Source organism: Colobus angolensis, unplaced genomic scaffold (assembly GCF_000951035.1).
Source record: "Colobus angolensis palliatus isolate OR3802 unplaced genomic scaffold, Cang.pa_1.0 Scaffold224, whole genome shotgun sequence".
NCBI lineage: Eukaryota > Metazoa > Chordata > Mammalia > Primates > Cercopithecidae > Colobus > Colobus angolensis.
In genome coordinates this window covers 4267237-4284473 of record NW_012115422.1, presented here as the reverse complement: position 1 = coordinate 4284473, position 17237 = coordinate 4267237, and the positions used below count along the sequence as shown (strand labels likewise).

General features: G+C 35.6%; 1 protein-coding gene across 2 annotated transcripts in view; it reads right to left on the bottom strand.

The window, feature by feature from the left end:
• Nucleotides 1–17237, bottom strand: part of AGPS (alkylglycerone phosphate synthase) — a 157831-nt gene that overhangs the window by 89655 nt on the left and 50939 nt on the right. For both annotated transcript variants that reach the window (XM_011944033.1, XM_011944034.1), the window contains exons 6-8: nt 16319–16390; nt 14878–14957; nt 11788–11868 (exon numbers count right to left, since the gene is read on the bottom strand). In XM_011944033.1, the coding sequence (XP_011799423.1) occupies nt 11788–11868; nt 14878–14957; nt 16319–16390 (233 nt within the window). The remainder of the gene's footprint in view (nt 1–11787; nt 11869–14877; nt 14958–16318; nt 16391–17237) is intronic.

The window sequence follows — 17237 nt, the reverse complement described above, 5'->3', positions numbered from 1 at the left end:
GTGGTCTATTTTGTTGATATTTTCAAAAAACAGTTCCTGGATTCATTGATTTTTTGAAGGGATTTTTGTGTCTCTATCTCCTTCAGTTCTGCTCTGATCTTAGTTATTTCATGTCTTCTGCTAGCGTTTGAATTTGTTTGCTGTTGTTTCTCTAGTTCTTTTAATTTTGATGTTAGGGTGTCAATTTTAGATCTTTCCTACTTTCTCTTGTGGGCATTTAGTGCTATAAATTTCCCTCTACACACTGCTTTAAATGTGTCCCAGAAATTCTGGTACATTGTGTCTTCGTTCTCACTGGTTTCAAAGAACATCTTTATTTCTGCCTTCATTTAGTTATTCGTCCAGTAGTCATTCAAGAGCAGGTTGTTCAGTTTCCATGTAGTTGTGCAGTTTTGAGTGAGTTTCTTAATCCTGAGTTCTAATTTGATTGCACTGTGGTCTGACAGACTGTTATGATTTCTGTTCTTTTGCATTTGCTGAGGAGTGTTTTACTTCCAATTATGTGATCAATTTTAGAATAAGTGCAATGAGGTACTGAGAAGAATATATATTCTGTTGATTTGGGGTGGAGAGCTCTGTAGATGTCTATTAGATCTGCTTGGTCCAGAGCCGAGTTCAAGTTCTGAATATCCTTGTTAATTTTCTGTCTCATTGACCTGTCTAGTATTGACAGTGGGGTGTTACACTTTATTTCTATCAGTATATCCAATATTATATATACTATTAATTTGTTTATTTTGTCTGGGTGGTTACTTCATTACCTTCTCCAATTACAAGAAGGTACTATATACCAGGAATTGTGTAAAGCAAAAGATAAAGATACCAAAAAAAAAAAACAGATGTTCCCCATGCTGAAGGAGCTCTACCACTCCACTTTAAATTACTTCTTTGTTTAAAATCTTACTAACTTCCTACTAAATAAGTGAAGAGAGTGTAATGGTTGAAAACCTGGGTTTTTCTCGCCAAAAAGTTTAAGAAAACAAAAATCCCTGGGTTTGAAACTTGTCATTTACTGTTGCTAGAAAATTTGCATACCACAGTATACCACAATATGCAAATTTAGTGAGAAACAATTGCTGGTGCATAGTAAGTGCTTAATAAATGGTATCTAAGATCATATACATTTGGCCACTTTCTCCTTAAAGGTCTGTGTCTCTGTTAATGCCATTAGCTGGTAAGAAAAATTTGCTGAAGAAAGGTCCACAGATTTACTCATACAATTAATCAAACATTCACCCCCCACGTTCCCTGAGGAAGTGTCTCACTCTGTCTCCCAAACTGGAGTATAATGGCACAATCATGGCTCATTGCAGCCTCAAATCCTGGGCTCAAGCATTCCTCCTGCCTTGGCCTCCCAAAGTGCTGGAATTATAGTCATAAGCCACCATGCCTAACTCAAGATTTCTTTTTTAATAAAATAACATCTCTGCCCCATACTATGCTACATAAAAATAACTGTGTTCATTAACCATTTACCATGTGCCATGAAGCTCTACGGGAATAAAAACTTTATCTCACTTGTGTTCCAATTCAATACTGAAACAACAAATATTTACTGACTATGAGCTGAGCTTCAGATATATCACTTTAAAAATCCCTAAATTATGGTGTTTATATTATAGAGAAATATTGAGGAAAATGTATATGCTGCTAAAAAAAAAAAAGGAGAAATAGTAAAGGAAACTGAAATTAGTAAGAATCATCATTAAATTATACAGAATAATTAGAAGTGTGATGAAAAAAATAAAAAGCAGAGCAGGAACTTCCCCCTCTACCCAAACTGAAGTAAAAGGAACTAGGATTTACCCTCCTACCTAAAAAGACTAAAACACAGAAAAATAGAAGAAACAGGCAGGCATGGTGGCTCACGCCTGTAATCCTAACACTTTAGGAGGCTGAGGCGGGAGGATCACTTGATGCCAGGAGCTCAAGACCAACCTGGACAACAGAGCGAGAACCCATTCCTGTATTTTAAAAAAGAAAAAAAAAAGTTTTCAAACACTGAACATGTAGTCAGGAAGGACGGTGATCCCTATGAGAAAGTAAACAAAGGTGGTGAGCACTGTGACTTGACCCTAGTTTAGCACTCCACGGAAACAGAATCCACGCAGAACTTGGCAAACACTGAGTTGAGATTGAGCATAGAGCTGTAGGCAATCAAGGCATTTAGAGTTCATAGGAAAAAGTACAGAAAAAAGCTGCACAAAGAGAGATGCCTGGAGATCTGCGGAGCATACCCCTCAGGTCTTCAGCAGAGTACTGAAACGTAAATGCAAGTGAGTGAAATACCAAAGACCAGAGGAAGAAATAATCCAGATGGATTAGAGCACGGGTGTCCAACCTTTTGGCTTCCCTGGGCCACACTGAAAGAAAAAGAATTGTCTTGGGCCACCCATAAAATACACTAACACTAACAATAGCTGATGAGGTTAAAAAAAAAAAAAGGTCTATGCATAATTTTCACGATATCTGCCACCAAAAAAGTCCTCACATTCAAAGGGTTGGACACCAGTAGATTAGAGAACAGTGCCAGCACTCACAGAGGGCCAGAAACAGTACTAGGTGTTTCCACTAGCCCAACTGAGAAAACTCTTAATTCATAGAGTATTAGGTAGGATACCCAAGAATGTCATACCACAATAGTGGAAAATAATTAGCCTCAGACTGAAAAAAGCAAAAGATCATAAAAGCAACAACTAAAGGATCAACTGTTTCCAAACAAGTGCATCCCAGGAAAAAAGCTGAAGAATATGTGTAGAACTGAAAAACATCAAAATTCACAATGGCTACCATCTAATCAAAAATTACCATTCAAAATTAAAAATATAAAATTAAAAATAAAAATAAAAAATATACACATATAATAAAAATAAAATTAAAAAATAAAAATTATCAAGCTACAAAGAAGTGGGAAAACACCCCACAATCATTATGGGGTGAAAATCAAAACCAATCCAGAACTAACACACATGTTAGACACAGCTGACAAGAACATTAAAACGGTTATTATAACTGTATTCCATATGTTCAAAAAGTTAAGTAGAGACATGCAACATATAAAAAGACCCAAATTAAACATCTGGAGATGAAAAATAAAATGTCTGAAATTAAAAATATATTTATGGGATTAAGAGCAGAAAAGACATAGCAAAATAAAACAGTAGTGAACTTCAAGATATGGCAACAGGAACTAAAAGAAAAAAATGAAAAGAGTAGCAGTGAGCTATGGAACTTCAAAGAGCCTAATAAGTGAGTAAACAGAGTCCCTAAAGGTCGGTGGGGAGGGGGGTTTGTTGGATAGTTGAAAAAATAATGGACAAAGTTTGTCAAAATTAGATGAAAACTATAAAGCCACAAATCAAAAAAGCTTAACAAATCCTCAACAAAAGACACACAGAGAAAAACTACACCAAGGTCCATGACAATCAAATTGCTCAAACCAGTAATAACATGAAAATCTTAAAAGTAGCCAGAAGGTGCCAGGCACAGTGACTCACACCTGTAATCCCAGCACTTTGGGAGGCCGAGGCGGGAGAAATCACCTGAGGTCGGGAGTTCAAGACCAGCCTGACCAACATGGAGAAACGCCATCTCTACTAAAAATACAAAATTAGCCGGGCATGGTGGCTCATGCCTGTAATCCCAGCTACTCAGGAGGCTGAGGCAGGAGAATCACTTGAACCCAGGAGGCAGAGGTTGGGACGCACTCCAGCTTGCTGGGCGACAGAGCGAGACTCTGTCTCAAAAAAAAAAAAAAAGAAATTACTACTGATTTTCTTAGACATGATAATGGTATTGTAGTTATAAAGAAGAACACTATTCTTCTGTCTTTAGGAGATGGTGCTGAAGTATTTAGGTTAAGCGTCATAAAGTCTGCAACCTAGGCTGGGTGTGGTGGCTCATGCCTATAATCCCAGCATTTTGGGAGGCTGAGGTGGTAGATCACCAGAGGTCAGGAGTTTTAGACCAGCCTGACCAACATGGTGAAATCCCATCTCTACTAAAAATACAGTATTAGCCGGGCCTGTGGTGCATGCCTGTAATCCTAGTTACTCTGGAGGCTGAGGCAGAAGAATCACTTAAACCTGGGAGGTGGAGGTTGCGGTGAGCCGAGATCGTGCCATTGCACTCCAGCCTGGGCAACAAGAGCGAAACTCTGCCTCAAAGGAAAAAAGAAAAAAGCAGCCAGAGGGGAAAAAAACACATTACATACACAGAAACAAAGACAAAGATAATATCAGATATCTCATGAAAAGCAATAAAGTGAGGTAACAGCGGAGCAACATCTTTGTACTGCTGAAAGACTATCAATCTACAATTATATACTCACTTCAAATATCTTTTTTAAAAACAAAGGTGAAATAAAGACTTCTTCAGACAAAATTAGAATTTGCTAACAGGAGACCCACACTAAAGTCATGTTAAAAGAAGTCCTTCAAGCAGAAGGCAAATAACATCAGACAAAATTAAGGGTATTGGAAAGGTTAACTAGATGGGTAAATACACAAGATACTTTCATATTATTTAAAATTTTTAAATGATACTGCAAAGTGTTACAGTATCACTCAAAGGTAGCTGATACAAGTTAAAGATGTATACTACAAATCCTAAAAACAAAACAAAAATTTAAAGCTACTAAAGAAACTAAAGAGATAAAACATATCATTTTTTAAAAATCCCAAAAAGGTAGTAAAAGAGGAAAAGAAGAACAAAAACAAATGGGAAATACAGAAAATGAATAGTAAGATGACAGATTTAAACTAAACCACAATAAATCACACTGAAGATAAATGATCTAAACACCTCAATGAAAAGGTAGTGATTGTTAAATTAGATAAAAAAGAAAAGAACCAATTATATGCTGCCTATAAGAAAAACATTCTAAATATAAAGATACAAACTAATTAAAAGTAAAATAATGGAAAAAGCAAAAAGATATGCTAAGAAAACTCCAATAGCTATTTTAATATCAGAAAAAGCAGATTTCAGAGCAAAGCATGTTATCACAAATAAAGGAGGTCATTTCATAATGACAAAAGGGTCAATTAATCAAGAAGCCATAACAATCCTGAACATTTATCCCCCTAATAATCGAGCTTTAAAACATATCAAGCAAAAATAGAACTGCAAGAAGAAATATACAAATCTACAATTATTGTTGGAGGTTTTAATACCCCCCTTCAATAACTGACAGAACAAGTAGACAGAAAATAAAAAATATAAGAGATCTGAATTACATTATAAGTCAATCTCACCTAACAGACATTTAAAGACTACTCCACCAAACAGCAGCAGGAAAACACATTCTTCGCAAGTGCACATGGAACATTTTAAAAATAGGCTGTATTGTGGGCCATAAAACAAGTAGCAATAAATTTGAAAGGATTCAAGTCATATAAAGTATGTTTTCTGAACACAACAGAATATAGAAATCAATGACAGAAAGATATCTGGAAAAATCCCCAAATAATTGGGAACTAAATAACATATATACATGGTGAGTAAACCACGGATCAAAGAAAAAAATCAAAAAAGTAGAAAATATTTTCAAATTAATGAAAATAAATATATCAAAATTTGTGGCATGTCACTAAAGCAATAATTGGGAAAAAAATTAGCACTGATTTTCTACTTTAGAAAATAAGACTGAACTCAAATAAATTACTTCAACTTAACCTCTACTATAAGACACAAAATAACATTTTCTTTCACAAATCCAACATCCATTCCTAATTAAAACTCTATAAACTAACACTAGAAAGGGACTTCTTCAACTTGATAAACGGTATCTACAAAAAACACCTATAGTTAACAAATACTTAATAATAAAGGACTGAACACATCTCTCCTAAATCAGGAACAAGTCTCGCTTATTTTCAACATTATCTGGCCAGTACAATCAGGTGAGAAAAAGAAAAAAAGGCAAACAGATTGGAAAGAAAGAAAAGTGTTCTTATTCACACACAACATAGCCATCTATGTAAAAAATCCAATGAGATATACAAAAAAAGCTTGTTAAAATATAGTGAATTTTAGTAAAGTTGCAGGATATAAGATCAGCATTTTAAAAAACTGTATTTTTATACAGTATTAAAGAACAACCAGAAACTGACAATTTTTAAAAATACCAATTACAACAGCACCAAAAAATATATACTCCTTAGGGACAAATCCTATTTTTAAAAATATACGAGGCCAGGTACCGTGGCTCATACTGATAATCCCAACACTTTGGGAGGCCAAGGTGGAATGATAGGTTGAAGCAAGAAGTTTGAGACCAGTCTGGGCAATATGGCAAGACCCTGTCTCCAGAAAAATTAAAAAATTAGCCAAGCATGGTGGCACATGCCTAGCTACTGGGGAGGCTGCAGCAGGAGGATCATTTAAGCCCAGGAGTTTGAGGTTACAGTGAGCTATGATGGTGCTACTAGACTCCAGCCTGGACAACAGAATGAGATCTTGAAAGACAGAATGAAAGACACGTACTTAGAAAACCATAAGACACTCTTGAGAGAAATTATAGACCTACAAAAAATTAAAGATATACCATGTTCATGGGTCAGGTCAGAAGAATCTAAATTGTTAAGCTGTCAGTCTCCTCAAACTGATATATAGAGTCAATGCAACCCCAATCAAAATCCCAATGGGACTTTTTCTTTTTTTAACAGAAACTAGCATACAAAGAACCTAGAACAGACAAAACAACTTTGAAAAAAAGACTTATGATAAAGCTATAGTAATCCAAACAGTATGGTATTAGCACAGAGACAGACATATACAGAGTCCAAAACTAGAAGCAGACATACATAGACAACAGATTTTTTAAAAAATGATGGTGCAAAGTCAACTCAGTGAAGAAAGGATAATCTTTTCTTTTTTTTTTTTTTGAGACGGAGTCTTGCTCTGTCGCCCGGGCTGGAGTGCAGTGGCCAGATCTCAGCTCACTGCAAGCTCCGCCTCCCGGGTTTACGCCATTCTCCTGCCTCAGCCTCCCAAGTAGCTGGGACTACAGGCGCCCGCCACCTCGCCCGGCTAGTTTTTTGTATTTTTTAGTAGAGACGGGGTTTCACCGTGTTAGCCAGGATGGTCTCGATCTCCTGACCTCGTGATCCGCCCGTCTCGGCCTCCCAAAGTGCTGGGATTACAGGCTTGAGCCACCACGCCCGGCCGATAATCTTTTCTAATAAATGGTGCTGAACAATTGGATATCCATATGCAAAAATCATTAACGTCAATCCAGTTTTACACCATATACAAATAATAACTCAGAAATCTTCAAAACTGATCAGAGACCTAAATGTAAGACTAAAAATTATAAAACTCAAATGGGAGAAAATCTCTACAACCTTGCGTTATGATACAATAGCAGAAGCATGATACAAAGACAAATTAATACACTGGGCTTCATTAAAATTAAAAACAGCTGGTCTTCTAAAGATACTGTAAGAAAATGGAGAAACCACAGACTGAGAGAAAATATTTGCAAAGCATATATCTGAAAAAAGACTTATTCCCAGAATAAATAAAGAATTCCAAAACTCAATAGTAAGAAAACAACCCAATCTTAAAATTGGGCAAATAATTTAAGGAGAACTTCACCAATAAAGACATATGGATGGCAAATAAGCACATGAAAAGATGTTCAACATCACTAGTGATTAGAGAAATACAAATTAAAACTACAATGAGGCCAGACACAGGGGCCCATGCCTATAACTCCAACACTTTGGGAGGCCAAGGTGGGCAGAACACTTGAGCCCAGGAGTTTGGGACCAGCCTGGGTAACATGGCAAAAAATTCCATCTCTACAAAAAAATATAAAAATTAGCCAGGCATGGTGGCACTTGCCTGTGGTCTCAGTTATTCAGGAGGTTGAAGTGGGAGGATTGCCTAAGCCCAGGGAGGTCAAGGCTGCAGTGAGCCATGATCGTGCCACTGCACTCCAGCTCGGGCAGCAGGGTGAGACTCTGTCTCAAAATAAAAAAAATAAAACAAACCTACAATGAGATACTACTATGCATCTACTAAAGTTTAGACTAAAATTAAAAAGACTAACGATACAAAGTATTGGCAAGGATATGGAGAAACTGGAACTCTTATACAGTGCTGGTGGAAATATAAATGATATAATCACTCTGGGAAAAAACTTCATAGTTTCCCAAAAAGGTAAATATATATCTACCATTTTGATCTATTCACTCAATTTCCAGTTACTTACCAAAAGGAAATGAAAGTATATGTCTACACAAAAACCTGCACATGAATGTTCATAGCAGCTTTATCTGTAATAGCCCAAAACTAGAAATAATCCAAGTGTTCATCAACAGGTGAATGTATAAACAAAACAGTGGCATATCTATACAATGGAATACTGCTGAGCAATAAAAAGAAATGAACTACTGATAAATGCAACAATATGGCTGAATTTCAAAATAATTATGCCTAGTGAAAGAAGCCAGACCCCCCTCCCACACATGCTGTAGGATTCCACTTTATTAAAATTGTAGGGAATTTAAACAAATCTACAGTGACAGAAAGCAAATCAGTGATTGCTGGGGGGTTGCTTAAGGGTTGTGGGTGGGAGTGGGGAAGGATTATAAACGAGCAAGAGGAAAACTTGGGGTTGGTGGATATGCTCATTATATTGATTGTGATGATGGTTTCATGGTTATATTCATGTGTCAAAACGCATCAAATTGTACACATTAAATTGTACATATTAGATGATAATTATATCTCAAGCTATTACAAAGCAACATAAAACAAAAATCTATGACTTCAAAGATTGTGGCCCAAGCTGCCTAAGGAACTGAATTCCATCTCCTGAAGAGAAGAAGGCTACAGAACAGACACATTTTGGAGGCAAGATTGCAAAATTTTCCTTTAAAAATTCAGTTTTTAAAATGCGGAGTTTGAAATGTCTGTAAACACACAGGTGGAGATATCAATTAGGCAAGTGGCTATATCAGTTCAGGAAAGAAGTCTAGGATGATAATATAAATTTTGGAGTCTATAGCACATAAAAAGAATATTTAAAGTCAGCCTGAATGAAACAAATAGTGCTCAATAAAAATTAGTGGAATGAATCAAAGTTCTAAGGAGTTCACATTATTAACTTATTTCATCTTGACAAAAAACCCCAAAGTAGGAATTATGATCCCCACTTTATAGGTAAAGAAACTGAGGCTTAAAGGTGAGTAACTTGCCCAAGGTCACACAGCTAAGAGCTATATTTCAGGTTTGCAGTGAGAGCTAATAGCTATTAGAAACAAAAAAAGATAATGTGAGGTTATTAGTGATGCTGTCCCTAAGCAGAAAAAACACTCGAGTCAGACATCCTCAGACATTAACTAATAAAATAAAGTAGCCAAATATTTAATAAACCTAGAAAAAATTCTCCAAATCCATAATTGACATGTTAGCAGCTTCCGTTAAATTTTATCATGTTAACATCAATGTGATTTACAAGTTAAAGCAATTAAAATCTGTGCTACCCAACTACTGTACTGGTGTCATTTTAAGCTTGCAGAAAGAAAAGGCAGGATGTTTTAAACTGGTTACCTCAACTGAAGTAGAATCTGAAGGACATAGAAGTTTAATGACGAAGAACTTTAACTGGGATCGAAATAGCTGTAGGAACTACGTTATAGCCTACTGGAGGCAAAAAAGTAAGTTCTATATTGGCATTTAGGGAAATGAACTGGTAGGTAAAATATCAGAAGTTCTGAGAAATGTCATTTAAATTTCAAGGAAACATGTTCCTTGAATTTTAATTCTAACCTTTAAAAAAAAAGAAAACTTGGAAAGGTTAAAATACTACATCAAATGCTATAATAAAGATACAAAATTGGTGACATTAAAGGCCATTCTTTGTTATAAAAAAAAAATGCTGTGCTGATAATGCCTCATTCAAGTGTAATGGAATACTGATACAGGATGTTTTAGAGGTTTTTTCATTAAATACTATTATTCTGCCCACTGAAGTTCATTATAAACTATAATAATTGACAAATCTATTTATCTGATATAAAATCCTAATTTACTGAGGATCTTTAACACTCTCAACAAATAAGTTCAATTTTATTCCAGTTATCTGCATCTTACTGCATTAAATAAAAAATAAAGAGCTTAATAAGTTTTTTTCAAAGCCTATCATCCAGAAATGGTCAGGAGAAGACCAACGTCAATCAACTTTTCAAGAAAGGAAAGAAAACAACAACAAAATAAGATCCACAATCGTATCACATCTCTTCCTATTAAAGGTTTGGGGGAGAGGGGTCTCTATAGCCCAAGTTGAACAAAATGGTCAGTACATCACTAACAAATGGAACCTTCTAATTTTTATTTACAAAAGCTGAGTTATTGTTACCTTGATTATGTTTGAGGAAGTTGAAGGAACCAATTTATTTTCACTATTACCTGCTTAGAATCTATGAAGGAAACCTAAAGTTTTCCAAAAATTCATTAGGATTCCAAAAAAGTACTATAAGAACTTCAAGAATTTCATGAATTTATGAAATGAGTAGTTGTCAATGAAATTGTGCACTGAAAAGTTCAATGAATACCAACATTTACCCAGCTGATGAAATATATCACCAACATCCTAGAATTCCATGTTCAAACTGTTCCATTTTGTTCCATTTCTACTACTTCAGGTCACTATCACCTCTTGCCTAAATTATTGTTGCAGTCTCTTAGTCCACCCTTACATAAACCACCCATTTCACCACACAGCAGCCAGAACAACACAAGTAAAAATGTAAAGTTCAGACTTCTAACAGGTGCTTTATAAGGCCTTTTATGATCTGAACTCCTCATGTCTTCCTGGCTTGATCCTTTACCATTACTGTACCCACTCCCACCCAATATACAATACCAAGAAGACGTGTTCTCCCATACACACACTAGCCTTCAGCCATATTCAGCTATCTGCAGTCCCTCAAAAGCAACAGTTGGCCGGGTGCAGTGGCTCACACCTGTAATCCCAACACTTTGAGAGGCAGAGGTGGGAGGATCATGAGGTAAGGAGATCAAGACCATCCTGTCTAACACGGTGAAACCCCGTCTCTACTAAAAATACAAAAATTAGCCAGGCATGGTGGTGGGCGCCTGGAGTTCCAGTTACTCGGGAGGCTGAGGCAGGAGAACGGCGTGAACCCAGGAGGCGGAGCTTGCAGTGAACGGAGATCACGTCACTGCACTCCAGCCTGGGCAACAGAGCGAGACTCCATCTCAAAAAAAAAAAAGCCAAAAAAAAAAAAGCAACAGTCACCCTGAGAAGCTCTGCATATATGCTCCTTCCTCTGGATTGTATGCTCCTTTTTTGCTAACTCAGACTCATCCTGAAGTCTCATTTTAAATGCTGTGTCCTTTGCCACTGACTTAGTATTAAAATAATAATAATAATAAATGCCAGGTTCTATGTGATACCTTCTTTGCACAACTCATTCCCACCTAGCCCCATCTGATGATCCATAATACCCTGCACTTAGCATCCACATAGCAATATTCACTCTGAATAATTATTTTTCAAACTTTCTGTCCTAATCTAAGCTACCTGAGGGTAGGAGACAATGCCTTATTCACTATCATGTCCTTGGAATCTAGCTCAATGCTTGACCCATAATAGAAACTAAACAAATTCATTGAGTCAATGAATGTATCATAAAAGGTATTTCATTCATAGAGGGGATACAGTTTCGAAAACTTTCATTAAAGAAATAGCATCAGAACTGATATTAGAATACGTTGATTTAAAAAAAAAAATAAGAAAAAGAAATAACATACCTGTCTTTCCAACTCTTGTCCTGTTATGCCAGCCTCTACATGAGCTGTCAAATTGTTCTCATCAACCCAGAGAATTCGATTCTGTTGCAAAGGAAGAAAGAAATCTGATCTCCATGAACTATTAATATTTTCTCAGGAAATATAACTTCCTAATTCAAAGCAACAAGTGATAAGACAGTGATTAAGCAAGAAGGGTTCCCCTCAACCACCCACACTGGAAACCAAGTCCACTTATCCCAGACTATACAACATGATGACATAGTAACAAAGGCAGTATATTATGCAGGGGCTGGCTTAAAACATAGACTCTGTCTTTATTCAGATGTTAATTTAAATTAAACTCCTTCTCTTACCTTAGGCAAATTATTTAACTGTTTAAATATTTATTGTTTCCTCATTCGTAAAATGTAAATAGCAACAATACATAAAGTGTTGCCTACAATAATTAAATGAGATGCTCCATGTAAAAAAACAGCACATACAGGTCCTGGCATTGTGCAAATACTATCTGCACTATGTTAACGTAGCAATCATTATCTAATTGAAGAATATCAGAATACGACCATAAGATTAGAAAAAAAAATCTGCAAAGACATTTAAATATAGCAGATGGCATCACTGCTTTATTTTTAATTTCAAAACAGGGCCAGAGATCCCATGTACAAAACAAAGCATATCCCTGCCTTGGGCTCAAAACAAGGAACTAAATTTCATCTGGCTCAACTTACCAAATGTATGACTGCCAATAAAAAATGTTATCTGGCATTCTTATTTGACCTAACTTTTACATATATATGAATTTTCATGAATTACTTTCTACTATTAAGAGCAGACTTCTTTCCCCTTTCTATCTGGCTGAGCAATCGGGTAACATACAGAACCTTCTTCTGGATCCCAGGGAAGCTTTCTTTCGACTTTCATATGCTCAATTTCACGGCAATAACTAACATAGATAAATCTACTTAATAACAAAAAGAAAAGAGCACAACAGACAATACAAAAACAGCAGTTGCTACCTACATTCCAAATCTGAACACATATGAATAACTGCACTGCTTAATTCATAGGGTTGTGAAAAACATTAAATAAGATGATGTTTGTGAATGCGCTTTTAGTTTTATGTTACATAAAACTCATAATTATACTCTCACTATAAGACAATAGTAATTTCTTTCTTTTTTTTTTTGAGACAGAGTCTTGCTCTGTCACTCAGGCTAGAGTGCAGTGACATGATCTCGGCTCACTGCAACATCCGCCTCCTGGGTCAAGCAATTCTCCTGCCTCAGCCTCCCAAGTAGCTGGGATTACAGGCACGTGTCACCATGCCCGGCTAATTTTTGTATTTTTAGTAGGGAAAGGATTTCACCACATTGGCCAGGCTGGTCTAGAACTCCTGGCCTCAGATGATCTGCCCACCTCACCCTCCCAAAGTGCTGGGATTACAGGCGTGAGCCACCGCGCCTGGCTGACAACAGTAACTTCGATACAACTATGGTATGATCAGGTTTTTGGTCCTTTGGCAGCTAAACAAAAGACAGTATTATTAAATTGCAGAATGAAAAGACAAAGAATTTTTAATCTGATGGTACCTTATGTATACATCTTCTCCCCTAACAGACTGGTTCTTGAGGCAATTACATACTCATTCTAACTATATACCTTGTAGCTACCAAGAGTTCAAACATATCTTTTGGTAGAAAAAGGAAATTAAAAGCAGCAGAAAAAACCTTCACAGGCACTCACAGAAAAATCTAAAAAAAACATAGGCTACCCTATTACATCCCATATACACTACCAAATCCATGTTAACATTCCAGAATAAGCTATTCTTTAGCTATCATCTGAGGAAATAAACCGCCTTTTCTTAAAATCTGGGATAAGGAGAAAGGTTAATGGGGAACTTTACAATAAAAGAAGTGTTCACCATCTGAACTTGATCAATTTTAGCATCACTAAAAGTGGGACAATCAGCTATTACACACCTCTATTGATGTTATGTGACACTTTTTAAAAAGCACATTACCATCTATGAGGGATTCTTGCTGTAAAAACAAAACAAAACAAAAGGCAATGCCTGAATCTAACTAGACTTTATACGGAAGTTCTATTTAGTGGACATACAGGGCTTAGACAAAGAGTTAAATGACAAGAAGCAGCAACAGATAAATTCAAAATATGACATTCTATACCACAAAGAAACTTGTTTCTTCAAAAGTCTATAATATTCAAAAGAAAGAAAACAGGGAGTAAGAGGAGGCTTTTACATAAAGTGAGACTTAAGAGCTACAATGGAAAGCTAATGTGAGCCTTGTCTGGATCCCCATTTGAACAAATGAACTATAAAATAGACATTTTTTATATTGAAAATTGAATGTAGACTAACTACTAAACAATATAAAGAATTACTTTTGATTTTGCCAGGAGTGATAATAATAGTTATGTGAGAAAATGTCCTTTTTAAACGAGATTATACAGAAATAATTATGTGTAAAGTAGCACTGTATCAGAATTTGCTCTAAAACTACTAGAAAAAAAAGAAAGATAAAGAAAGTATAACAAAATGTTAATAACTATTTATCTAGAAAATGGGTACACTATTCTCTCTACTTAGGCGTTTGAAAAAAAATTCAAATTTGGTAAAATAACATGAAGACACATACCTGAGGGTAAAAGTAAACCTATCTTTTGGATAACTGAATACAAGGGTAAAATGCAATGATGAAATACACTTAGAACAAAATGGATATTAGATTCTTTTTTCTTTGTCGCCCAGGTTGGAGTGCAGTGGTGTGATCTTGGCTCACTGCAACCTCCGCCTCCCGGTTTCAAGCAAGTCTCATGTCTCAGCCTCCCAAGTAGCTGGGATTACAGCCACACGTCACCACACTTGGTTAATTTTTGTATTTTTAGTAGAGATGACATTTTGCTATGTTGGCCTGGCTGGTCTCAAACTCCCGACCTCAAGTGCTCCCCAAGTGCTGGGATTACAAGTGTGGGCCACAGTGCCCGGTGGCTAGATTCTTTTTTAATGACAATTAAGGTGGAGCCAATAAAGACAATGTTTTAAATATATCTCAAATTATTAAATACCATTTGTGAAGTGTCCAAAGAAATAATTGTTCTTGTCTCATCTGCAGGACACATCAGGCCATATGAAACACTTGTTCCTCCTGCCAAAATAGGAAACAACAACTTTTATGTTTAAATATTCTGTTTTTAGCTATATTTCTAGGGCAAATCCCTCATATCAAGTACACAGATAGGAACACTAGAAAAGTGATACCTATTAATACTTTGCAAAATACAATTTGCCAATGCTAACACACTAAAAGCAAACTCACCTTTATTTTATGCCAAAATGAAGCAATATTATGGAACTGAAACCAACGGGCTATGGCTCCATCCCCTGGACATGCCACACTCAAGTGAAGCCCCTAGCAATTTGTGGAACTCCAAAAACATGATTAGAAAAGTTCTAAGCTGATAATTACTGAGGAGAGGGAGCTTAAAAGAAAAAAAGACCCATCCTATACAACTAGAGACATCATTACTTCCTACCACAATTATGAGATTCATTTATCATTTAAAATAATCTTATATTCTTATACAAAAAAGCTTTAATAAATTAGAATAGAAACAAGTTTAAAATGTCTAGATTATGAGGTATTTAAAAACAAATTTAGATGTTTTTGGTGAAAAAGTGATTTTAATATAGAATAATACATAGAAGTATTTAAATATACTGTTGTCTTAACATTTACTGTCAAAGGAAAAATGCTTTCTTGATACCATTAAAGAACAATACGATGTTCTCTGTTCTTAACCAGATCTAAATCATCATATATCAGAATAAATTCTGGACTGATACTTCCATAAGCTCTGCATGAAAGAAAACATGTGAAAGTCACCTTCCACAAGAAGTACAGGGGGTGTTAATCTGTAAGGTTCAGCGTAACTTTACAAAGTGAGATCATAAAGTGTCGGTTAAAAACGTGATGCCCGTGATCAGTAACTACTATTTGCTTGTCACAGTCATTTGGAATTAGAAAAATATTTCATAATAAATGGCATTTTAGTGCCTTTTTTGCATGAATTCAACAGAAAGCATCAGCTGAAGAGGGAATATGGAGCTTCTGGAATTGTTGGGAGTCTCATCATCATTCCTATGCTAATCTCAAAGGTTTATATAGGACATATTTACATTTAGCTTTTGAAAAAGAAAATTATCTCCACAAATATACAGGTTAAAAAGTAACTACTAAAGCAGAAACATTTTCTTATTCAGGCATTAAATCACAGCTTCAACTAGGACCCATAGAGGAAAAAGCCATGAACTAAGGTATACCACGTCTCAAACAGTTTAAGGAATTCTACTTAGAACACAAAAGAGCATCATCGACCAATTTTTTAGAATAACCACATCACAATTACAGTAAGGTTTGTTTTCAGTAGGGTGATGCAAATATTTAAAATACAAATATTTTAAATAGAAGAAATTTACATATCAAAATTCAAAATGCACAATACCTACCACCAATTGGTATGATACAAAGGTTGTATTTGCAAGCTAGATTCACAATCTTAACTACATCATCATGGCATGCTGTTGAAGAAAGGGAAAATAAATTAATTACAGAGGCATGAATAAAATCTGATAACCTTGGCAAATAAGAACCTATGAAATTCTTTATCTAAACTTTTCCTTCATTTATTCACTCATTAACACAATGAGTTGAGTATTAAAACACTTTACCTTTTTAACTTTTCATTTTGAAGTAATTTGACTTACAAAAAAGTTACAAAGACAGTACAAGAATTTTCCTTCATCTCACATCCCCAAATATCAACATCTTATGTAGCTACAGTCCAACTATCAAAACCAAGCAACCAACACTGATACAATACAATAAACTAATCTACAGACCTTATTCAAATGCTTCCAATTGTCCTACTAATGTCCTCTTTTCTGGACCAGAATCAACTTGAGGATCACACCCTGCATTTAGCTGCCTTATGTCTTCTTTAAAAATAGGCATTTCCTTAGTGTATCTTTAACTTTCATGACCATGACAGTTTTGAAGAACAGTGGTCAGTTATTTCATAGAATGCCCCTCAGTTTGGGTTTGTAGATGTTTCCTCATGATTAAGTTCAGGTTATATATTTTGGGAGTAATTCCACAGAAGTGATGTTGCATCTTTCTCAGTGCAATACATCTAGAAGCACATGATATTAACATGTCTCATTTCCAGTAATGTTAACTTAATGCATCATTTGGTTAGGCCCTGTCACTAGGTTTCCCCACTATAAGGATACTGTGTTTCTTGCTGAAATTAATAGGCATTAATTGTTCAAATAATTTATTCAATATTCAATATTAATAGGTTCAAATATTAACAGGTATTAATTGTTCAAATACTTATTAACTTCAACAAGAAACACAGTATCCTTA